Raw genomic sequence first — 26,393 nt, forward strand, 5'->3', positions numbered from 1 at the left:
TTACCAGAGTGTCCAGGTTACCAACTCCTTTGGTACGGCACAGTCAGATTTCGTTGAGGTCTCCATGGGTGTTCCTCAAGGTTCTATCTTGGGACCTCTTCTCTTTGCCTTATATGTAAAACGACTTAAGCTCTTGTGTCCCTGAGGCTCGCGTCACTCAATATGCTGATGACACCACGGTCATTGTTCGGGCAGACTCTTCAATAGCGTTTAAATCTTCAATTAAACACTACAATCGAAAAAATGAACTCTTGGTTTCATTCGCAAACAATTTATTCCTCAATGTTGACAAAACATCCATTCTTCACTTTCGATCTCAGACAGTTTCTAAGGGTTTTATTGCTTTAGACGAGGTTTGACATCATTGAGGTTGATTCAGTATGTTTCTTGGGCGTTCATCTGGAATGCTGGTTTTTCTTAGCGTCAGCATGTGGAGGCCCTTTGCTCTAAGCTCAACTCGATATTGTTTTCCTTAAGATGTCTTTCAAATTTTCTGAAAAGTAGTGCACTGAAAATGGTATATGATGGTTACTTTTCCTCTGTGATGTCATATGGCATAATGTCATGGGGAACTGCTTCATCGTCTCTGTTACAAAGAGTATTCAAATTGCAAAAGAGGGCTATTCGTTTAGTGTTTGGGTTGAGGGGCCTGGAGAGCTGTAGGCAAGTGTTTCACCAAGAACGTATACTAACCCTCCCCTCCATTTTTATCTATTCCGTATCAATTTACAACTTTTAAACACATTACCGATTTTCCTACCCACAATCATATATATCCCACCAGAAATAAAAATAGTTTAACAGTACCCCCACCATAGTAACAATATGTTCCGCAAATCAATAGAATATTTAGGACTACAATTTATAACAGATTGCCAGATTATTTAAAAGCCAGCACTTCACTTGCATCTGATCTTTTAAAAACAAACTAAAAGACTTTCTTGTGAAAAACTGTTTTTACTCACTCTCTGAATTTTTGTGCACCACCCAACCTTACAAGTAAAAACTATCATTAGTACTGTTTTTCAATATATTTTTTAATTTGTAGTTTTACCAGATATAGCAATATTTTTAGTATTTAGTTATTTTATACATATTGACAATTCTCGATACATGTTAATGTTAATGAGAAATAAATGATTTTGATTTGATTTGATTTGATTTGATAATGGTTACTTTTTAAGTAGACTTTTATTACTTTAACATTCATATGAAAACAAATGTAATGAACAATATATATATCTTATATATATAAAAATCTTGAGTCACGATGTATGTTGCCAATAAACTCCAAAACGACTGAACCAATTTCAATCAAATTTCACATGTATCCGTAATTTAGTCTAACTTAGAAGATAGGATAGTTATTATCTGAATTATTCGCTTATGTCGTGAATATAAACGAATAAAATGAAGAAAAGTTTTCAAAGCGCCTGCACATTATAACCTGCAATTACGAGATAGATACGTATATTAAACAGTGAAACACTATTTGAAGGCGCTAAGTTATGATGTATAATTGTCTAAACTAAATTTTTGGTTGAACTTAAAGGTTGAGTGGTAGACCACTTTGTAATAAAATACATTATGCATGTACAATACATTTTTGACATATTTTCTTGATCGTGACATCAAGGTAAAATCTACATCGGGGTTGGAAATATAATTTACTTCAACCAGAAATGCTCATACGCGGGCAAAACTTACGAAAAGCGTGCGAAGCCGCGGGAAACAGCTAGTATGTATGTATATATATATATATATATATATATATATATATATATATATATATATATATATATATATATATATACTTTAAATTTTACATGGAACATCATTTTGCATTGGAACAAGAATGAGTTCTATAATACGTACTTTTAATGTGAACTTCTTTTTTATATAATTGTCTGTCTATCTGTCAATTAGGAAACTTCGAGAATGAAATGAGCTATAGATTTGAAATTTTCCAAGCACAACGAAGCCTGTTACGACATGTGTGTGACGTGGTCATACCTTGTATATTACAATAAACGTTTATGTTTAAATTACCAACAAAAATCGATGGTATCAAAGTTATGCCTTCCTGTGTAAACTAAGAAATATAAAAAATGACTTGATAGGCATTAGCTGCACCACAGGAAAAAGATATAGGCTATGGTTGCGCTCAATAAAGATTTCGTAAAACCTAACTTTTTTTCTAGTGCCTGAGAATCATGGTCGTGGATCCTTCAATTAGATGTGATATTTAACATCACTCTCAATAGAGTACCAAGAGGATTCCTTACAAATACAAGAGTGCGTAAAAATCAGTTTATTTGTTTTATTGGCGTCGTAAAAGCAATTTCAGAATATGATAAATATTATAACGTCTACGTTAATGTATAAAAAAATAACGTGGTAGAATTAAAAAAATTTCGTAACTAGGACTTAGATACATACTCCTTTAGTGTACGCTATTCCGACCAAATGTCAGGACTTGTAAGCCGTAATACTCTCGATGGTCTTAGTTAAAAAAAGTACTGAGAGAACAGTGGTCAGGTGCCCACTTTTTAACTTAAAGGACTACTAATTGCGAGTGGGAGGGGACGAATGATAAGAGACCAATAATAATCTAAGTATTTTGGAGCATTTTAAAACCGATATGTTTTCAATTTTAGTTTACTTTCCAATGATATTTAGTCTTATTTTATCATTTATATACAACATTTTAAGAGAATATTTTATAAATGATAACGCAATTCACGTATAGAGAATTTAGGCTATTTGAGCTCCGCCGCGGACGGGTTATGAAAATCGACCTAATATTAAACTCACAGGTTCACGAGGAATATGAAATTGGTCAGTCAGGGGTTCCACTATTGTACAGGGCGAATAGAAAGTCAGGAACCTCCTCTATTTTGTTCTAAAAAGGTATTTATTTTCGGGGCTACAAAAGAAAATTATCATGAGGAAGAAAGGCGGTTAAATGTTGCACAACCTGATATACCTGTGACAAGAAAATACTTTAGTAAATAAGTTTCGATTATCTGGATCCATTTAAAATCCTCCACGCTCAGGTCAGTCTCCTTTAGGAGAAGACAAACAGTTTAAAATTATAGCGCAATGTATTGAAGATCCGAAGCAATCCACTAGATCAGTAGCAAATATTTGTATCGTTCCCCAAGAGTCAGTGGTACGCTTACTAAAAAAATAAATTTCACCCTTATACAATTCAGCTTGTACATAAGTTAAATGTAAACTGTCCGTACCACTTCAAATGTGAGAGGGGGGCCTCACCTTACGCTTGTCTCACTGCTAAATAGTATGAAGACTTCGGTTTAAACATTTCATTTGATTTGGCAACGCGGAAATTAAATATATTAAGGAACGAGTTTGTTATGTGAGGTCGTCCTTTTATATAGTGAGCAGGTTCTTATTATTGATCTTTATATGGCCAAGTTCTTCTAGCAATGCATTGTACAAGTTAAAGACAGTTTTTTGAAGTGAAAACTTCTTTAGGCGCGTTGAGCGTTTTGGTAGAGGGTAAAATCCTCGGTTCGCGTCACCGACATGCTGCTAATGATACTAACCTGCATGAAAAAGTCAGTCTCGCTGTGTTAAAACTGTCCCGGCGGAGTATGAAAACAGACTGCGAAAATCAGTGACCTTTACGGCTTCCTCTCGCGATTTAAAAGTGACGCCAATGTCGTACAATTCTGTAAGATGCGTCAAATTAAAGCTCTTAATATTGGCAATCTATTGGTTACATTTTTAAATATTAAAAAAATGTCGAAATAATTTTGATTATTGTTTACATTTTACATAGCGTTTACAATGACAAGAAAAAAGTAGTAAGCGAGGATTTTTTTTATTTTTTGGTCAGACAAAATTTGTCAGCGAGAAAGTTGTGTGAAAATAGATGAATATTTTTTTTGTATTTTATCATTTTTTTATTGGAAGTTTAGTTTAGCCTGTAGTAGCATATGAAGTGATGAGTGAACGTTTCTGCCGGAACTGTAGTTGGCGCATTGGCTCACTGATACCGTATTAACTCAATAAATTAGTTTATTGTGCAATAAAAATACCTTTACGAAAGAACCAAGTTAATTTAACTAATTTATTAGTTTTAAAAATATTGTGGGTTTAATTGTTATTGCAATTATATACTTTATCCGTAGCAATAACTGTATTATTTACAACGGTGTTCAACTCACTGTTGTTCACTCGGTGTTTAGCCTACTCACTTGTATTCTATGTTTAACTAACTATTAATATTGAGCAATTACAACATATTTTTATACAGATAAATGAATAATGAAAACAACGAATATATTTTTAAACATTTTTAATATTTGCACGAATATTTGTATTTAAAATTTAGCATTATTCATTTTAATTATGTTTTTAATATTTAACCTCTTCATCATGAAATGAGTAATTATTACGGTATAAGATTTATCTTACTAGCGTGGTAAAATATATTTCTAGTTATTTGATAATATTTTTTCGTGGATTTTAAAATTGGAAAATTAAAAACGCGTCACATTTACAATTACAGATGTACTGCTACTATAACATATTGTTAATTACTCTCAATTTAATAGTTCCGTTTTCACTTCTATCGGCAGTCCCACGACAGCTACTGTTTTTTTTTTTTTTTTTTTTTTTTTGAATAAATAATAATAATAATATTTTTGGTAATTATTCGAACGTAAAATATTAGTATTTAACGAGCTACTGTCGAATATACCACATCATTATTGATTAATACTATATTGGATTGTGTTAATCAAATGAACATTAAAAACATATGTATGTAAAATACATAAAATATGTAACATAAGTATGTATCATTTTGCACATTATATTTTCACTTACTCAATGGTTTAGTATTTCGCTTCTCTACATACAAACCAGATTTGAAAAGTTAGCATTAGCATTTAGAATTCATTTGTAAATGTTCCGTCCGGCTCATTTGGAAGAAATATATATTTCACACGTTACTATCTCGAAATGTAAAACTGAAGATGTATTATTAGTTTAGACGTTTAGTTTGCGTAACATTGATGGGATAATAACGCACAATGTTGGCATGTTAATATAGACCATACTTCCAAACAACCTTATAATCTCGAAACCTTACAACAGAAAATTTGTTATAAGCATACAAACTTTCTTTGTAAAAACGCAAACTTGATCTAGTTATAATTAATATGAAACTATATTTGTAAGCATATTCACTTATAACGGTTCAATTACTTCTACATTTCGGTTACTACAACTTAAAACGGCCACCATCTTGAAACCTTTGGAGTTATCGAAAAATAAGTAATAATAAATGTTGATTGAAATTGCTTGATAATATTAAGAAAAGTGTCAATTTTGATAACCAAACAAAAACAAACGGTATTATTTAAAGCTTGTACACCCACTATTTTACTTAAGAAGAAATCTTAAGAGATATCAAAAAGCGTGTAATAACAAACATTATAGTAAATATCCTGAGAATTTAAAACATTTTTCTTAGCGCTATTATGAAAAATAACTCATATATAACCATTCATTCTGCAAACTTTGAATGTCACCCATATGAAACAAACCTTGATAGATATTTAAAAAGTAAAAGAATAAAAGGCGCTTAAATTTACCTGTAATATTTTTGTTTCGTTTTAGACTATGTTGAAAATTAGTAGAATTAAAACTTTTGCTTCAATGTGAATAGCCGCTTTCTTGAAATTTTTTTATTGTTTAAGACTGGCTAACGAACTCATTCAAGCTATGTGCAAATATTTCCTCTGTACCAAGTTTAGACTGGCTCTATTACAAATTACGGCACGTGTTTACTAGTCCACGTTATATTGTACACACACAGAAAACGTATTTACTTAATATATATTCATATAAATAAATAAAAATAATAAATATAAATAAAAGAAATAAAAATAAAAAATAAATATAAAATTTTTAAATATAAATTAAATTTGTATAAATGTCAATAGCCTAATTTAATTTACAATGTTTGCCCGGCAGAGCAAGTACTTTTTGTGATTCAATGTTTATTGAATATTATGTATAGTGTATATATAGTGTGTGTTTTAAGATTTTTGCGGATTTTGATTTAGAGGGTCATTGTCGGAGGAAATGCAAAGAATCACCCGAAATTCAACCATAAGGTTTCAATTAAATCTACCTAACGATGGTTGGGGTGACAATAAAACTTTTCGTTAGAAAAAAAATGTAATAATTAACTAATTAAAATTCTTTAGGAAATACTGTGTGTAAAAATAAGATTTTGGACAACCCTAGCACATTTTTGCCCATTTAGATTCCATGAATATTTGATATCAAATCCGCTATTAGTTTGTACAAAGAGATTTTGGAAAAGAGACTTGGAAAACCAATAAAGTAAATTAAGGGACTGTATGACCACGAAATGTGCTCTACTGAGAAGTGTTTTGTTCACTAGTAAGTTACATGGTTAATGTATTGATTGTTCTCGCCAAAATGGCAAATATTTGGAATTTACATGTAAATATAACAATAAAGTAAATTAAGGGACTGTATGACCACGAAATGTGCTCTACTGAGAAGTGTTTTGTTCACTAGTAAGTTACATGGTTAATGTATTGATTGTTCTCGCCAAAATGGCAAATATTTGGAATTTACATGTAAATATAACAATAAAGTAAATTAAGGGACTGTATGACCACGAAATGTGCTCTACTGAGAAGTGTTTTGTTCACTAGTAAGTTACATGGTTAATGTATTGATTGTTCTCGCCAAAATGGCAAATATTTGGAATTTACATGTAAATATAACAATAAAATCCTGCCAATGGTTCTTCTATAATGCTCAAAATACACCCATTTGTTGACTATAATATACATTGTTAATGAAGAAAAGGCGTGTTCACAATACTCAATATTAATTGCGAGTATGTTTCACGTTTAACAAAATAGTACGATGGGCAATGAACTCTTTTTATTGAAAAATTAGTTTTTTGAAGGAACATCTAATATTTTTACCAATGGCAAAAGTACAAAGAGACTATTGTTTATTTTGAATGTTAATCTATTGCTAAAGTATAGGCCGTACCCACAAGAAGGAACTTGTTATCTTTGGCAGATAAAATTGACTGAGTCAGATAACGAGTAGACTACTCTACAGTTGAGGCAGTATTATACGTCTCGCCACATTCGCGAGTGAGCTGGTTAGTGTGTTGTATTGTTTCTTTTTTCCTGTTAAGATTTTACACTTTGTGTATAGTATTAGTATGATGCAATCCAATCTCAGCCAATAACTATTAAGCTCTTAGTATAGAAGGTCTATGGCGGTTACCAGCTTGACGATGTTTACAAGACCTCAAGCAAGTACATTTATGTTCCGAAAGTCTACATCATCCAACAGTGGTACTTCAGAACTCGAAGAACTTCTGGATACTGATAGTAGTTTGCCAATGACCGGTGCTCCAGAAGCAGTAAACGCCTGCTCAGAGGTTGACGAACCCTCAGAGTCAGAAAACACGTTAGCCAGGTCCGTTAGCAGTCTAGACTCTGAAGACGGAACTCCATGTCTCAATCCTCCCCCATACCAGGAGACTGTGAAACCTTTGTTTATCGGAACTGTCAATGTTATAGCAAAACAGACAAAAGCTGACAGGAAAGATGTCAGAGTCCATATTGGCACTGTTACTAATATCACTTTAGTTGATTGTGCGACTCCTCAAGAGGACGCTACTTCAGTGTCATGTGAGCCTCTACTGAATGAAATTGTCAAGAAGTATATAGAGCCTAGTATGCCCTACCGCCAAAATGCAGTGCTCGACTCTGCTGTTGTGTATGATACAGAAAACAATATTGTAACAAGTGCCCTCGGTAAGTTGGAAATAACATTAATTTAATTATATTAGTAAATGTCGAGATATTCGTAGTCTTCAAACTTTCAATGGTAACTGAAAAACAAACAGTAGTAGTCAGACATTAAGTACGGATCTTAGTATACGTTAAGTACCCATCCCTCTTAACTTGATTTATAATAAAAATACAATGAATTTAAATTTCGAATATAAAAGCGCATTACTTTTAAAAAATTATTACTTTAATATTTTAATACTCTGCCCAGGAGGTCGTGATTCATTGGTACAAATCTGAGAAATACATTTTTGAAACAAAAAATTGTGAGGGCTATTCATTTTCAAAATATTTGCCACCTGAATGAGTGTTTGAAAAACGAGTCTTGAACATTTTTAAATCAATTTGAAGACGTAAATGACAAACATTAAGCATTCAGTCAGAGTTTTAATTATTATTTGGACATCGCTTGCCCATTCAAAAAGAAAAATTCATAAAAATCACAAACCGAAAAGAAATTCATGGTTAACCAAAAGAATTATTATTTTGAGGGAAAATTTCAAATTATTTCATAATACATGTATTAAAACTCAAAATGAGAACTTCAAACCATTTTTCAGAAGATACCGTGGGGTCTATACGAAAGCCATTAGAGCTACCGTACTAAAGCCCATGAAGTGAGTACAGCCTTTTATAACCATGAAAATGTTAAGAAAACTGCATGGAAATAATGAGTTTACTCCAGAAATCCATTAAAAAATAACACTGAGAGCAAAATTGATGAAGACCAAATACTAATGGCAAATGAATTTAATAAACAATTTGTCACAATGGTTTCATAGGATTTGCCCTTCGAGAGACCCCAAATCTAATTGGAGAGACCTTGGTGAACGGGTTGCATATATATAGCTTTGACCTCGGTGGGTGAGGGTGATATCAACTGAATGTCAGTGTGGCTACTTAAACGCTGCTTCAGGCACATATTGGGCTCTTTCACAAAATCCACCAACTTTTCATTTGAAACAGGAAATTTCTCATCCTCATTGACGATAGCCAAATTCATTTAAGTTTTCATAAAAGAATTCTTGCCTTACAAGCAATTAACGTCCAATCTCAGTTCTTCTGGTTTTTAGTAAAACTTTTGCAAAAGTTTTATATGTTATACTTGTAACCATTTGGAAAATAGTTAAATTTTGAATCGCAAACAAATTGGATTCAGGAAAAACAAATCCACTCACGATTGAATGAACTTTTGGACAACGTTGTAGAATGCAGTGCCCTGCAGCATCTACGGTGTTGGCGCCTGTTCTCGACAGAGAACTAACCAAAATTATCCAAGAGCTCCCCGAAAAATATCAACCAATTTCAATTTAATGTCCGTGTGGTTCATAAAAAGTCGACCAGTATATTGTGAGTCCCCTAACTCAATTAGTAACATTGTTTTTCTAGACAGGAGTTTTACTCCTGCTCCTGAAAATTGCTAAAGTAACTCCAATTTCCAAAAAAGATAGTCCATGTTCCATCAATAACTATCGACTATTCTCTTTTTGATAAGAATGCTTGTCACAACCAGCTCTCTGATGACTAATGGGAAAAATCAATAGAAGACACAGTCATGAGTCTAGTCGAAAGACTTACAGAGGGATTACGGTCGTGACGTGCACAAATATGAGATTAGAGGCAGAGACAACAATGCCTAAAGCATCAAAAACTCGTCTTAAACACTTTTTAACATTAGCATGGAATTCTAGAGGTCAGTGAGTTTTTAGCATGTAACTGTGAGACCATCCATTTTGAAAACTGACCCTGGCATTGAAGATGGTGTAAACTGGCAAGTGACTGGAATAAATTAGTCCAAAATTTGTGTGTGTGAATGTTACACTGTAGTATGAATACAAAATTTGATATTAAATGCCTGACTCTTGCCATATAATGTATATTGTGTATGTACAAAAAATTGTAATTTGAACGTTTATGGAGATGCTGTTTGTACTACCTTTCAAGCATCTAATAAAGTATAAATTATGAAAATTTAATTCATTTAGATTATTGTAGTTAAGTAGATTTTGAACTAATTCAATTTTTGGCAGAATACATGAATTTGTGTAATAAATGAAAATATTGTTGATATAAATAAAAGTTAGGGCTATAACATATAATAATGTCATAAAATCACTCCCCATGCAATTTTAACCAGTGGCTATGATTGGATGGATGATATGGACGCTTGTTGTATGACAGGTTTTTTCAAAAGACCCAAATTTCCAAATCATGATAGCCCAAAAAGAACATTTTCACCAAAATCTTAGAATAATTTTTTTTCGATATTGCATGCATCACTTTTATTTAAGGAAGTAAGTCCTAGGAATATTTTTAAACAAAACTTAGCCTTATTAAACAATAACATGTCTAAAGAAATATTTTTGTTAACTATGACATTTCCCTCAGGTATCCAGACAAAATGGTATTATCTGATAATAACCCTGGTGGCACTGTCAGGAACAGGATGCATTGTGTCAGCAATTGTGTTCTCTGTCAAACATTTCTGGCCATCTGCTGAACATACTGACTCACAGTCGTTAGAGGCTGGAGACTCCACCAAAGGTTTGTTTTTAACATTTTACAACAGATTAAATAAAAATTAGTCAAATTGTTTGAACATGAGGAATTAAACTGTTTCCGTAAAGCTGTATCATTCATGGAAATTCAAAAGTGTACGTATATTTAAAAAAAAAAAAAACCATAAACCTATAAAAAAATGTTTATTTATTTTACCTAGTATACAAAATTCAGAACAGACCAGTTTTATAGCGAGAATTTCGTTATTTAGCAAATTCCTAAAGAGAAATTAGTGATTGTGTTGTAACAATAAAAGGTGATATGATATACGCATGTTCATGTATCACTTGGATAAAAACACTGAAGGCCACATTTTCAATAGTTTAACACAAACACACTCTGAATATATTTTAGATGGATTTATTAACTGGAAAAATTCAAATACCAACAGATTTATTTACAAAAATAGCAAGTTGGTGTTTTTATAATTTCATTAAAAGAGGAAAACACAATTTTTTAAAACCCATAATTGTATGTTTAGTATACAAAAAAATTTAAAATTTTGAAGTTTGTGAAAGAATTTGCAATTGTAGTTTCCATGCTAAGGGACTACCACGCTTATTTCAAACTGGTGTTGTAGATGTTGAGTTTTAATTAGTTTTTCAAAACCTGGTCCTATTCCCCAGAGTCAATCATGATAGAGACAATATAGATATCTTACTAGCTCTTGGAAATTAGGTTTCCATATTTGTTTTTTGAGGTGCAATCATACAACAACTGAAGGAATGAAGTTTTAAAATTAATGTGGTATACCAGAACTGTTAATGTCATGTTAGTTTATAAATCATTATAACCAAAAACATCATTATTCAATTATATTTCCACTGAATGATTGGTATAAAGCATAACATATTCTTATAATATTTATGTAAGGAAAAAATTCACTTCTTCATAATATACAAAGAATGACATGAATACATTTGTTATATAAACATTATATCTTACAGGGAATCATGAAGAAGTCATAGTACTGCCTAGAAGCTGGTGGTATCTTATCTTAGCCCTGGTGTCCGTATCTTGCATAAATCTCGTGTCCACAGCAATGTTCTCAATCAACAGATATGTAAACAGTATACGCTCATTTCACACTGGTCCTTTAGATATAGACACTGGTAAGTACTCTATCACTTATTTTACTATGATTATTTATCTATATTATAATTTGTCTTCCTAAATCAATGATCAATTATTAGAAGTGAGATCCTCACATCAAAATGGAAAAATGTACTCTTAAAAAAATTGCTTTCCATCTGCAAGTTCACTTTTATAGTAACACAAAAACACTCAAATTCATCTTAAGTTTTAAAGACTAACAACTCTTAAGTTGGCAGTCGACCATTGCGAACTTGTATATCAGTCGCTCCGTCTTATCTATTGTACGTCACTAGTTTGCACTATTGAACATGAGTGATTGTGCGTTATGTGGAGATGTATTGCCATCAGAAAAAAACCTTGTGCTAAATGTGCAATATGTGCCTTGAGTTTACACTTTGATTGCGCCGATATCTTAGAATCCACTTGGAACAGGATGGGCGAGAAGAGGCGGGACGAGTGGAAGTATAAGGCATGCATTACTTGTGGTAAGACTGTTAAACCTAAGGACATTATCCCGCAGGAATTTTTAACTAAAATGCAAGATGAGTTTTTGGCTAAAATGGAACAAACTATGAAGAATCTATTTTCTCAATTTGAAATAAAGCACAAATCACAACTTGATGAATTGAAACTTCACTAGAATATTTTTCTAAAAAATTGATTATTATGATACGGAAGTTAAGTTGTTAAAGGAGACTGTTAAATCACTTGAAAAATCCAACCAATCACTTCAAGATGTGAACTCCCAATTGAGGAGTGATTCCACAGTATTTAGAACAGATATTGAGAACTTACAACAATATAATAGAAATAAAAATGTACAGATTTAGGGAATTCCAAAAGTTAATGGGGAAAGTATGATTAATATTTTCCAAAAAAATTCTGATATAATCGATGAGCCGATCGACTTTAACCTAGATGTGCAGGCTGCGCATCGTATATCCAACAAAACGCGTAAATGCACCCAACAATTGTACTCCAGTTCACCAGCAGACAGAAGCGTGATAGATTTCTTCAAAAGAGTAAAGCCGCTTCGAAACATCAAGAAATCAAATCAACAGACATCATAGCAGGAGTACCTAAAACAAATGTTTACGTTAATGAGCACCTAACACCTTTCTTCAAGAACCTGTTCTACCAATCAAAACGACTAAGAGAAATTGGATTTAAATTCGTATAGCTCTCGGAAGGCAAGATCTACATGAGGAAGTCCAAAAATGACAAGAAATTCCGAATTACTAATATGGAAGACCTACGCAACCTTGGATTTGATATAATTAGCACTTAAGTATAAGTAACAGCCGTAATGTTTTTAAAGTTTTTTCCAAATTAATTATTTACCATGTTTATGAATCAAAATCGAGATCTAAATTTCAATATTTTTTGCCTAAATATTCGTAGCATTAGAAAACTCTTTGATGAATTGTTAGTTTATTTAAATAGCCTTGTAATTAAATATAAGATAATAAATACTCACAGAAGTGTGGGTAAAGGAGTGCGAGGAGGGGCGGTACAATATCCCAGGCTACGACCTGCTGTTCCAACCTCGGCCAGGCTGGTGGCGTTGTCATGTACGTTGACACTGACGCCCTACCCGCACCTACTAGTCCTCCTGCCCACAGCTAAGCTTATCAATGTCATTGTTGATGCTCCGCACAATAACCGTAATTTTAAGTTTTCAATTTTTGGAGTCTATAGACAATGCAAATTAACTTATAATCAATTTAAACCTGATTTGGAAAACATTTTTGAATTAAAAAATGATCTAACGCCCATTTTAGAATTAAAACATGATCCAACTTAAACACTCTCACCTCATATGGTTTTGTAAATTTGGTTAATTCCCCGACTAGAGTAGATAAGGAAGTGATGTCTTGTCTGGATCACGCATTAATACGTAACTCCAAAGCAATTAAGTGTGATGTCAGGGAATTGAGCATAACCGACCACTATGCCTTAAGTGTTTGTATGTCGGGTGCAATGACTAAAACAAATAATGACAACTTTGTACGGGTATCAGATGCTAGTTTGTTAAAAATACAATTTTTGTTGGCCGCTTGGAGTCTAGTAATTAACAGCCCAAACGTAAATAGTGGCAATTCAAAACTTCTTAGTTTTTATAATAAATGCTTTACCGTGTTGTATACCTTAAAAAAAATTAACAGTAGAAACAAAAAGAGGAGTGAATGGATAACTAATAATTTGATTCGATTAATGAATCGTCAAAATAGTGTGTATAAAGAATATGCCAAAAATAGACATAATTTAGTTCTTAAATATACATTTAAACAACTGTCGAAAATAGTAACTAAGCAGATAAAACAAGAAAAAAAGAATTACTATTCCAACCTTATAGATAGGTGTAATGGCGACTCAAAAAAATACTATGTTGTAAAAAATATTACTATTAGAAGAAAGAAATGCATGGATAGTATTGTAATTGGTGATGATGAAGTGAATGTGGTGGGGAATGAGCGATTAGTTGAAAATACTTTTAATGAGTATTTTACTAGCATAGTTTCTAGATTAAGGAATGAAGAGTTCGGCCAGGATGTATTTCTGGAGGATCAAACACAATATAATGTCATAATTACTGGTTTTAAAGTGCAATACGTGGATATAGTGAATAAGATACATAGTATGAAAAACAAGTTTAGTTGTGGTTTGAAGGTATAAATATAATTGTGATAAAAGAAAATGTAAACATATTTGCACCGACTTTGCATAATTTATTCACTAAGTCATTAGTAGAAGGGGTGGTACCTGATGAAAGAGAATCAGAATCATTTATTGTTTTTAAACACACAATGTGCGATTAACAAAGTCAAGCCTTATAATAATAATATTAACAAATCCGACTTACATGAGTAATGCTCGAAAAAGAAAATTTAACAACAGTAGAGCTAAATGGTAACAATATAATCAACAAATTATTCAACAACAGTTATTTACTAACAACTAGGACTCAATAAATAAATAAATAACAACAAGATTCAGACACCTTTCGTATTCTCTAAAAACTACTCTAGACACTAATGTCAATATCATAGGCCAAATATTCGTCGATTGAATAAAAAACAATTTCCTTTAGAAACTTTTTTAGTTTTATTTCAAACTGCTTCAAGGGCAAACACCATAATTCTTTTGGCAATTTATTAAATAATTTTATTTTCATACCCACATGACTACATTTAGTCTTTTCCAACCTTACTGGTATTGTTTCGAGAAGGTAGTTTTGCCTAGTAGGATAATTATGTGTTTCTCGTCTTGTAGGAAGATTATTCAAAGATTGCTTGATATCCATCACGCAACAGTAAATATAAAGATTAGGGAGAGTCATTATTTGATACTCTTTAAACAATGGCACACAAGATTCCCTAGCAGATACATTTTTAATTACCCTCAGAGCCTTTTTCTGCCATTTAAAAACAGTTTGTGCCCCACAAGAGTTGCCCCATAGAGTTATCCCATACCTCATATGGGAATGGAAGAAAGCATAATATGCAGTTATCAGTGTATTAAGAGTGACACAGGTTCTTCGTTTTCAAAGAAGAAAGATAACTCTAGATAGTTTTTTACATAACTGTTCCATATGACAGTCCCAACCTACTATCTATATGAATACCTAACAGCTTAACAGGCTTGTATTCTTTATAAATAGAATGGTCCAGTGAAAATACAATAGTTTCAGTTTTTTGGTCATTTACAATCAAAGAGTTAGAGTAGAACCATTCTATTGCTATGTCTAAGGCATGTTTTTCTTTAATAATAAGCTTATCTAAATCTTTATTACAATTAACAAGCGTTGTATCATCCGCATATAGAATTGAAGGGCAAGGAACATTGAAAGGAAAATCATTTACAGAGATAATAAAAAGTAGAGGCCCAAGGACTGATGGAACTCGCATCTCTACTTTTCTAAAAACAGATTTATCCTCCCCCTGGACAACCATTTGTTTCCTGTCACTTAAGTATGATATCAATAGACTGAGCTCCTTGTCCCTTATACCATAGCCAAAAAGCTTTTGTTTTAGAATCTCAGGATTAATGCAGTCAAAAGCTTTTGACAGATCAATCAGTAACGCAGATGACAACAGTTTATTTTCAAAATTTGCCAGAACTTTTCTGACCACATTTTCTACCGCATTGATTGTATTTTTTCCTGACATAAAACCAAACTGTTCCTCACAGAACAAGTCATTGCTAATAATAAATTTAAAACGGCAGCTGCTGTTCCTGTATTTAAGTCAGGAGAAATCAAAGAAGTGTGCTCTTACCGTCCTATCTCAGTAATCAGTACAATAGCTAAAATATTTGAATCAATAATTAAATACAGGCTTTTACAATTTTTTAGTGATAGGAACATCTTGTCCAGAAATCAATTTGGATTTTTACCAGGAAAAGGAACTGATATAGCTGTGCATAAACATATTAATGAAATTATAAAAATTTCTGATAACTGTGGTAATACCCTAGAAAGCGTTTGATGTATTGGATATCAATATTTTAAATTATAAGTTTAAAAAGTATGGGATAGGGGGTAATGCTCTCAAATGGCTGATGTCTTTCTGTAAAGGTAGGAAATTATATTATAATATTATGGTTAAAATAAATAATATTATAAGTAACACTATAGAAATTAAATATGGTACTGCAAGGTGGTGTATTGGGTCTCTTAGTGTTTTTAATATTTATTAATAACTTGTTAGAACTGCAATTAAACTGAAATATATATGCTTACGCCGATGATACAGCACTGGTATGCTCAGCGTTTAATAAAAATTCTTTAAAACTAAGGATTCAAGATAATCTAAACAAAATATCAAATTGGCTAATTAATAACAAACTGATAATAAACTCTTCCAAATCAAAATAGGTTCTATTCTCTGGTCAGAACCAGGACCTTTCTTAAGCTTTATTGCCACTCACACAGTTGTATTTATGCATGTAAATGTTCACCTATCAGCATTGTAGACTCTGTTAACTATTTGGGAATGGTTATTGACAATAGGCTAAAATGGGATCAGAATATGAATAAGTTGAGTGGGAAGCTGAGATCGATTAATTACTCTTTATATCACATGAGGAGCTATTTTGAAATATTTAATAAGATTGTATTGATCTTGGCTTGAGAGTACTTTGCGATACAGGATTATTCATTACCATCGAACCTACCCAACACTCTAAAAAGTGTAATTGGTTGCCAACAAAAAGCACTCAAAATTATTTTTAACGTAAATAACAGGAGAGATAGAATAAGTTACCTTTTTAACGAAAACAAAATTCTAACTTTTGATCAAATTTATAAACAAAGCTGCTTAATGTACGTTCATAAACATTTAAATAAATTTTATCTTAAAATTGCTGGTAGGGAAACTAGAGCATCACAATTTATACAGTTATTTATTTATATGATTATACAATTTATGATTTATTCCAAATTTTAATAAAGAAGCCAGCATACACCAATTTTGATACATTGGACCAAAAATATTTAATGAAACTGTAAAATGCCTTGGAAATGAAATTATTTTTGACAAAAAACCAAAATTTTAAATGAAAGTACTGAATTATATTTCAAATTAGATCTTAGCTTTAGAGATAGTATGTATGGTGAAACCAGTTGTATGGATCTATTTATAAATACCAATAGGTTTTTACTAAATTTTATCACTGTACGTTTCTAAATAGTTAAAAATATATTTTATTGTTATTTCTTTGTAGTTGTTTGTTGTTTTTTTGTTGATATTTACATTGTTATAGTTTTATTTATTTATACATTGCCATATAGTTGTAATGTCTATATTTAATAGTATTGTTAGTAAAACTAAACTAACCATATAAAATTAATTGATACTGCCTAGATTTAAGTATATTATTATAATTATCAAGTTATGCCAACTTACTTCCCACACGCACCAAAAAGGTGCATGGGAGTGTTAAAAAAACTGCATGTATTAGTTGCCAAAATCTTCTGCATGAATTTATGTTTTACATGTATTCAACGATTTCCTAAATAAAGATTTTTGAACTTGAACTCTTTTGATTATTTCTTTTTCATCTCATGTTGTACATTAAATAAATTTCATCACTAATGGTTCATCTCTAAAGATTTAATAGTGATAAACAAAGTTTCATGGTGCATTTTGCAATACTATTTTTCTCTTTTCACAGTTCCACAACAGTTCTTGCTGGAAGCTCCCAGGATGATGAGTCGGTCGGTGTGGCTAGCACAACCCCCGACAGGAAAGCTGAACCCCAATAGGCTGCCAGTAGACACAGTGATAATCGGTCACACAGCAACTGAAGAGACTCTGACCCTAGCTGAATGCTGCAACCTCATCCGGAACATCCAGATGAACCATATAGAGGCTCGACAGTGGTTCGACATAGGCTTCAGCTTCCTCATAGGGGGTGATGGAAGCGTCTACTTCGGTCGGGGTTGGGACTGGCAAGGGGCTCACACTAAGGGACATAATGTCGGCACCCTAGGGATCGCCATGATCGGTACATTCACCAGCAAGTTGCCTAATGACAGACAGATGACAGCACTCCGCAAGCTCTTGGAATTGGGAGTGAAAATGAAGAAGATAAAAGAGAACTATTCACTCATCACTCAATGTCAACTGCAACACACTTGGTCACCGGAGCGCAAGCTTGCTGAGGAGTTAGCCAAATGGCCTCATTTTGAATCCTCTTACCCCATTATGTAATCCAACAATTTCAGTCAACAAACAACTTAAAATTTTTGTGACTAAAACAAGTAAAAATAAATAATAGATCAAAATAAAAAAAGTTAGGGTGTATATACCGGGTGAGGCACACCACCTTGCAGTATATATAGTGGGGGAACGGTTTGGTGTATTGACATAAAACAAAGAATTCTTTATATATATAATTTAATTTTATCAAATGAAGGGTGCCGATTTCTCGGTGCGATGCCGTTTTCGAACTGATTTTTATATACCAATATCTCGGCTCATGGCCGTTTCGGAAAAAAAATTCGAGAGCCAGTATATCGGCCCGTGGCCGTCAAAGGGTTAAAAGCAGCTGTAAAGTGCTTACCCAGAAGTTAAGACATCTGGGCTCAACACTGGCAGTGTACATACTCTACTTACTTACACAACCCCTGCCTAATGTGCGTCATCAACGACACTACTATGTACAAAAACTCCTTTTTTATTTTGTAATATATTAGACTAATTTTGTACAATATGTTACCTCCATAAAAAATTATAAAACACTGCATAAATGTCATGTTAAAATATTCTAATGATGATTTTGGTATAACTCAATGTCAGTCCATTTATAGCTGCTACATTTAAATGTCAGTTTTACTATTTTATAAGTATTGTAAATCGTATTTAAATTAATTTATTATATTTTGCTGTAAAAGTTAAAAATGTTGTAAATATAAATGATTTAATTAAATAAGAAATCACAGGGAATGCACATGTGAGTGTTGCGGGTAGGAGCCAAAAAGGAATCAGAGCCAGTTGTGACTACTGCAGATACCTGAGAGACGGAGAAAGGCTGATTGAAATGACAGAATCCATCGTTGATTACAGGCATACAACGTTATACTTATTTCATTTTCTATAAAAGGCATTGTGAACTTCTGTGTATTTTCTGTAATAAATAGGAAAAAAATGTAAAGTGTGGTATTTGAATCAAATCACATAGTTTTAATGTAAGAAAATTAAAATGTATTATTTAAAAGCAAATGTTAAAAGAGCTGGAGTTTCTTGCATGTGTATATTAGTATCAGGAGGACAGAATTATTAATTAGGAACACAATTTTTAATTTTTTAGTGACCAGTAACCATTAAGAAATATTTATCTTCACTGAAATAAAAGATATACACCAGTTTAAATAAGATAACTCAACATTTAATGAAATAAACTAACAATCAAAGAAAGAAAAGTTGTAAAATATAACACATTGACATATACCACTAGAAAACATATTAAACTATAAATTTAGAATACTAATAAAATTTAAAAAATTGATAGAAACTAATATCATTGTGTAATGGCCACGTTATGGAGCCAAGAGACATTATCATGAGTGTGCAATTTTGTAAACCAATATTTAAAACTTTTATTTTTAACACAGTGTAAATTGAGCAGGATTTTTAAAATTTACAGTAACTGCTTAATTGAACATTCAAATTGCTAAACTGCACCCAGGGCGGTATTGCTGTGGTTACACAAATAATAACAACTAACACAGTACAGAACTGCTCATACTCGGGAAACTCAGTCACTACTGAGACAACTTGATCTACAATAGGAACATAGGAACTACAATAACAGATGTTTTGTACCGGATATTCGTCAGTCCCGAGAGTAGGTACAAACCACATAAAATAGTAAAAGTTAGCCTCACTTTCTTAGTTGCGGCATGACGGTTCAATTCAAATACTTCGTGTATTGAACAAAATTGATTTTATTATATGTGTAGTGTTGTGTATGTGGCAAATTAATAAATATGTAAAGTTTGAATTTATATATTTTATTATGACTGTTTAAAAGATGCAAAATAAGTGATCTTTTTAACAGAGAAAAGTCTATTAAACAATTGATAATTTAGAAACAAAATGCTCTTAAGGGGGACTGATCCCATTCGTCTCCCCCCACCCCCCATCAGCGGTGCGTCCCTATTGGACATACATACCAAAAAGACTCGTTAAGAAATACTCAGATGTAGTCCCGAGGTGGTATAACCATGGCCCTGTTTAAGATGAGTGGACATTGTACATACATACCAGTCACAACAGATAGAATCAAGTAGAAATATCCAGATGTGTTTACTCGGGGTGGTATAACCATGGCCCTGTCTATGATGGGAGGACATTGTACATACACACCAGTCACAACAAATAGACTCAAGTAGAAATATCCAGATGTGTTCACTCGGGGTGGTACAACCATGGTCCTGTATAAGATGAGTGGACATTGTACATACATACCAGTCACAACAGATAGAATCAAGTAGAAATATCCAGATGTGTTCACTCGGGGTGGTACAACCATGGTCCTGTATAAGATGAGTGGACATTGTACATACATACCAGTCACAACAGATAGAATCAAGTAGAAATATCCAGATGTGTTCACTCGGGGTGGTACAACCATGGTCCTGTATAAGATGAGTGGACATTGTACATACATACCAGTCACAACAGATAGAATCAAGTAGAAATATCCAGATGTGTTCACTCGGGGTGGTACAACCATGGTCTTGTATAAGATGAGTGGACATTGTACATACATACCAGTCACAACAGATAGAATCAAGTAGAAATATCCAGATGTATTCACTCAGGGTAGTATAACCGTGGCCCTTTCTATGATGGGTGGACCTTGTACATACATACCAGTCACAACAGATAGAATCAAGTAGAAATATCCAGATGTATTCACTCGGGGTGGTATAACCATGGCCCTGTATAAGATGAGTGGACATTGTACATACATACCAGTCACAACAGATAGAATCAAGTAGAAATATCCAGATGTGTTCACTTGAGGTGGTACAACCATGGTCCTGTATAAGATGAGTGGACATTGTACATACATACCAGTCACAACAGATAGAATCAAGTAGAAATATCCAGATGTGTTCACTCGGGGTGGTACAACCATGGTCCTGTATAAGATGAGTGGACATTGTACATACATACCAGTCACAACAGATAGAATCAAGTAGAAATATCCAGATGTATTCACTCAGGGTGGTATAACCGTGGCCCTTTCTATGATGGGTGGACCTTGTACATACATACCAGTCACAACAGATAGAATCAAGTAGAAATATCCAGATGTATTCACTCGGGGTGGTACAACCATGGCCCTGTATAAGATGAGTGGACATTGTACAATCATACGAGTCACAACAGATAGTATCAAGTAGAAATATCCAGATGTGTTCACTCAGGGTGGTATAACCATGGCCCTGTCTATGATGGGAGGACATTGTACATACACACCAGTCACAACAGATAGAATCAAGTAGAAATATCCAGATGTGTTCACTCGGGGTGGTACAACCATGGTCCTGTATAAGGTGAGTGGACATTGTACATACATACCAGTCACAACAGATAGAATCAAGTAGAAATATCCAGATGTATTCATTCGGGGTGGTACAACCATGGCCCTGTATAAGATGAGTGGACATTGTACATACATACCAGTCACAACAGATAGAATCAAGTAGGAAATATCCAGATGTGTTCACTTGGGGGTGGTACAAACAATGGTCCTGTATAAGATGGAGTGGACATTGTACATACATACCAGTCACAACAGATAGAATCAAGTAGAAATATCCAGATGTGTTCACTTGGGGTGGTACAACCATGGCCCTGTATAAGATGAGTGGACATTGTACATACATACCAGTCACAACAGATAGAATCAAGTAGAAATATCCAGATGTATTCACTCGGGGTGGTACAACCATGGCCCTGTATAAGATGAGTGGACATTGTACATACATACCAGTTACAACAGATAGAATCAAGTAGAAATATCCAGATGTGTTCACTCGGGGTGGTATAACCATGGCCCTGTCTATGATGGGTGGAGATTGTACATACATACCAGTCACAACAGATAGACTCAAGTAGAAATATCCAGATGTGTTCACTTGAGGTGGTACAACCATGGCCCTGTATAAGATGAGTGGACATTGTACATACATACCAGTCACAACAGATAGAATCAAGTAGAAATATCCAGATGTGTTCACTCGGGGTGGTACAACCATGGTCCTGTATAAGATGAGTGGACATTGTACATACATACCAGTCACAACAGATAGAATCAAGTAGAAATATCCAGATGTATTTCACTTGGGTGGTACAACCATGGCCCTGTATAAGATGAGTGGACATTGTACATACATACCAGTCACAACAGATAGAATCAAGTAGAAATATCCAGATGTGTTCACTTGGGGTGGTACAACCAATGGTCCTGTATAAGATGAGTGGACATTGTACATACATACCAGTCACAACAGATAGAATCAAGTAGAAATATCCAGATGTGTTCACTTGGGGTGGTACAACCATGGCCCTGTATAAGATGAGTGGACATTGTACATACATACCAGTCACAACAGATAGAATCAAGTAGAAATATCCAGATGTGTTCACTTCGGGGTGGTACAACCATGGCCCTGTATAAGATGAGTGGACATTGTACATACATACCAGTCACAACAGATAGAATCAAGTAGAAATATCCAGATGTGTTCACTCGGGGTGGTACAACCATGGCCCTGTATAAGATGAGTGGACATTGTACATACATACCAGTCACAACAGATAGAATCAAGTAGAAATATCCAGATGTGTTCACTCGGGGTGGTACAACCATGGCCCTGTATAAGATGAGTGGACATTGTACATACATACCAGTCACAACAGATAGAATCAAGTAGAAATATCCAGATGTGTTCACTTGAGGTGGTACAACCATGGCCCTGTATAAGATGAGTGGACATTGTACATACATACCAGTCACAACAGATAGAATCAAGTAGAAATATCCAGATGTGTTCACTCGGGGTGGTACAACCATGGCCCTGTATAAGATGAGTGGACATTGTACATACATACCAGTCACAACAGATAGAATCAAGTAGAAATATCCAGATGTGTTCACTCGGGGTGGTATAACCATGGCCCTGTCTATGATGGGTGGACATTGTACATACATACCAGTCACAACAGATAGAATCAAGTAGAAATATCCAGATGTGTTCACTCGGGGTGGTACAACCATGGCCCTGTATAAGATGAGTGGACATTGTACATACATACCAGTCACAACAGATAGAATCAAGTAGAAATATCTAGATGTGTTCACTCGGGGTGGTACAACCATGGTCCTGTATAAGATGAGTGGACATTGTACATACATACCAGTCACAACAGATAGAATCAAGTAGAAATATCCAGATGTATTCACTCGGGGTGGTACAACCATGGCCCTGTATAAGATGAGTGGACATTGTACATACATACCAGTTACAACAGATAGAATCAAGTAGAAATATCCAGATGTGTTCACTTGGGGTGGTACAACCATGGTCCTGTATAAGATGAGTGGACATTGTACATACATACCAGTCACAACAGATAGAATCAAGTAGAAATATCCAGATGTGTTCACTTGGGGTGGTACAACCATGGCCTTGTATAAGATGAGTGGACATTGTACATACATACCAGTCACAACAGATAGAATCAAGTAGAAATATCCAGATGTGTTCACTCGGGGTGGTACAACCATGGTCCTGTATAAGATGAGTGGACATTGTACATACATACCAGTCACAACAGATAGAATCAAGTAGAAATATCCAAATGTGTTCACTCGGGGTGGTATAACCATGGCCCTGTTCTATGATGGGTGGACCTTGTACATACATACCAGTCACAACAGATAGAATCAAGTAGAAATATCCAGATGTGTTCACTTGGAGTGGTACAACCATGGCCCTGTATAAGATGAGTGGACATTGTACATACATACCAGTCACAACAGATAGAATCAAGTAGAAATATCCAGATGTGTTCACTTGGGGTGGTACAACCATGGCCCTGTATAAGATGAGTGGACATTGTACATACATACCAGTCACAACAGATAGAATCAAGTAGAAATATCCAGATGTGTTCACTTGGGGTGGTACAACCATGGCCCTGTATAAGATGAGTGGACATTGTACATACATACCAGTCACAACAGATAGAATCAAGTAGAAATATCCAGATGTGTTCACTCGGGGTGGTACAACCATGGCCCTGTATAAGATGAGTGGACATTGTACATACATACCAGTTACAACAGATAGAATCAAGTAGAAATATCCAGATGTGTTCACTCGGGGTGGTACAACCATGGCCCTGTATAAGATGAGTGGACATTGTACATACATACCAGTCACAACAGATAGAATCAAGTAGAAATATCCTAGATGTGTTCACTCGGGGTGGTACAACCATGGTCCTATATAAGATGAGTGGACATTGTACATACATACCAGTCACAACAGATAGAATCAAGTAGAAATATTATCCAGATATATTCACTCAGGGTAGTAATAACCATGGCCCTTTCTATGATGGGTGGACCTTGTACATACATACCAGTCACAACAGATAGTATCAAGTAGAAATATCCAGATGTGTTCACTCGGGGTGGTATAACCATGGCCCTGTCTATGATGGGTGGACATTGTACATACATACCAGTCACAACAAATAGAATCAAGTAGAAATATCTAGATGTGTTCACTCGGGGTGGTACAACCATGGCCCTGTATAAGATGAGTGGACATTGTACATACATACCAGTCACAACAGATAGAATCAAGTAGAAATATCTACATGTGTTCACTCGGGGTGGTACAACCATGGTCCTATATAAGATGAGTGGACATTGTACATACATACCAGTCACAACAGATAGAATCAAGTAGAAATATCCAGATGTATTCACTCGGGGTGGTACAACCATGGCCCTGTATAAGATGAGTGGACATTGTACATACATACCAGTTACAACAGATAGAATCAAGTAGAAATATCCAGATGTGTTCACTTGGGGTGGTACAACCATGGTCCTGTATAAGATGAGTGGACATTGTACATACATACCAGTCACAACAGATAGAATCAAGTAGAAATATCCAGATGTGTTCACTTGGGGTGGTACAACCATGGCCCTGTATAAGATGAGTGGACATTGTACATACATACCAGTCATAACAGATTGAATCAAGTAGAAATATTCAGATGTGTTCACTCGGGGTGGTACAACCATGGCCCTGTATAAGATGAGTGGACATTGTACATACATACCAGTCACAACAGATAGAATCAAGTAGAAATATCCAGATGTGTTCACTCGGGGTGGTACAACCATGGTCCTGTATAAGATGAGTGGACATTGTACATACATACCAGTCACAACAGATAGAATCAAGTAGAAATATCCTGATGTGTTCACTCGGGGTGGTACAACCAAGGTCCTGTATAAGATGAGTGGACATTGTACATACATACCAGTTACAACAGATAGAATCAAGTAGAAATATCCAGATGTGTTCACTCGGGGTGGTATAACCATGGCCCTGTCTATGATTGTTGGATACCAGATTTGACAGTCAGACTTATCAGGAAATGCCCACATGTGTTCACTTGGGGTAGTGTAACTATAAGCCTGTCTATGATTGGTGGACAACGTACGAAGGGGTACCCAAAAAAAAACCGGAATTTTATTTTAAATATACATATATTTTTTTTTCCAAAACAAACTAATCACCTTCAGTAGTATTCTAGAAAGTATTCTTCATTGCACTTTATACACTTATCCCATTGTTGTTTCCATTGTTCAAAACCTGTTTTGTACTCCTCGTCAGTGATGGCTGCTAGTTCCTTTGTGGTTTTTTTCTTGACGTCATCTTCACTGTCAAATCGGAGACCTTTAATGCCACTTTTCCATGGGAATAAAAAGAAGTCACACAGAGCCAGATCTGGTGAGTAAGGGGCGTGTTTAGCCAAAAACTGGGTGACAGAGATTGCTGTGTGCGCAGGCGTGTTGTTGTGGTGAAAAAAACCAATCCCCTGTTTGCCACAAATCAGGTCTTTTGTGACGAATGCTGTTCCATAGTCTTCTTAAGACTTCAAGATATAACACTTGATTTACTGTCTGGCCTGGTGGAACGAATTCTGAATGGACAATTCCCTTTACATCAAAAATACAAATGAGCATTTTTTGACACTAGATCTGACTTGATAGCATTTTTTCGTCTGGGTGATGATGACGTCT

The 26,393-nt window shown here is 34.2% G+C and overlaps 1 protein-coding gene across 1 annotated transcript in view; it reads left to right on the plus strand.

The window, feature by feature from the left end:
* Positions 1-19,199, plus strand: part of LOC124363326 — a 79,426-nt gene extending 60,227 nt beyond the window's left edge. Inside the window, exons 7-10 of the mRNA XM_046818606.1 lie at positions 7,295-7,853; positions 10,278-10,433; positions 11,396-11,560; positions 17,718-19,199. Coding sequence (XP_046674562.1) covers positions 7,295-7,853; positions 10,278-10,433; positions 11,396-11,560; positions 17,718-18,256 — 1,419 coding nt within the window. The 3' untranslated portion in view covers positions 18,257-19,199. The remainder of the gene's footprint in view (positions 1-7,294; positions 7,854-10,277; positions 10,434-11,395; positions 11,561-17,717) is intronic.
* The last annotated feature ends 7,194 nt before the right edge of the window (positions 19,200-26,393 follow it).

This window comes from Homalodisca vitripennis, chromosome 1 (genome assembly GCF_021130785.1).
Source record: "Homalodisca vitripennis isolate AUS2020 chromosome 1, UT_GWSS_2.1, whole genome shotgun sequence".
In the NCBI taxonomy this organism is placed as follows: Eukaryota; Metazoa; Arthropoda; class Insecta; order Hemiptera; family Cicadellidae; genus Homalodisca; species Homalodisca vitripennis.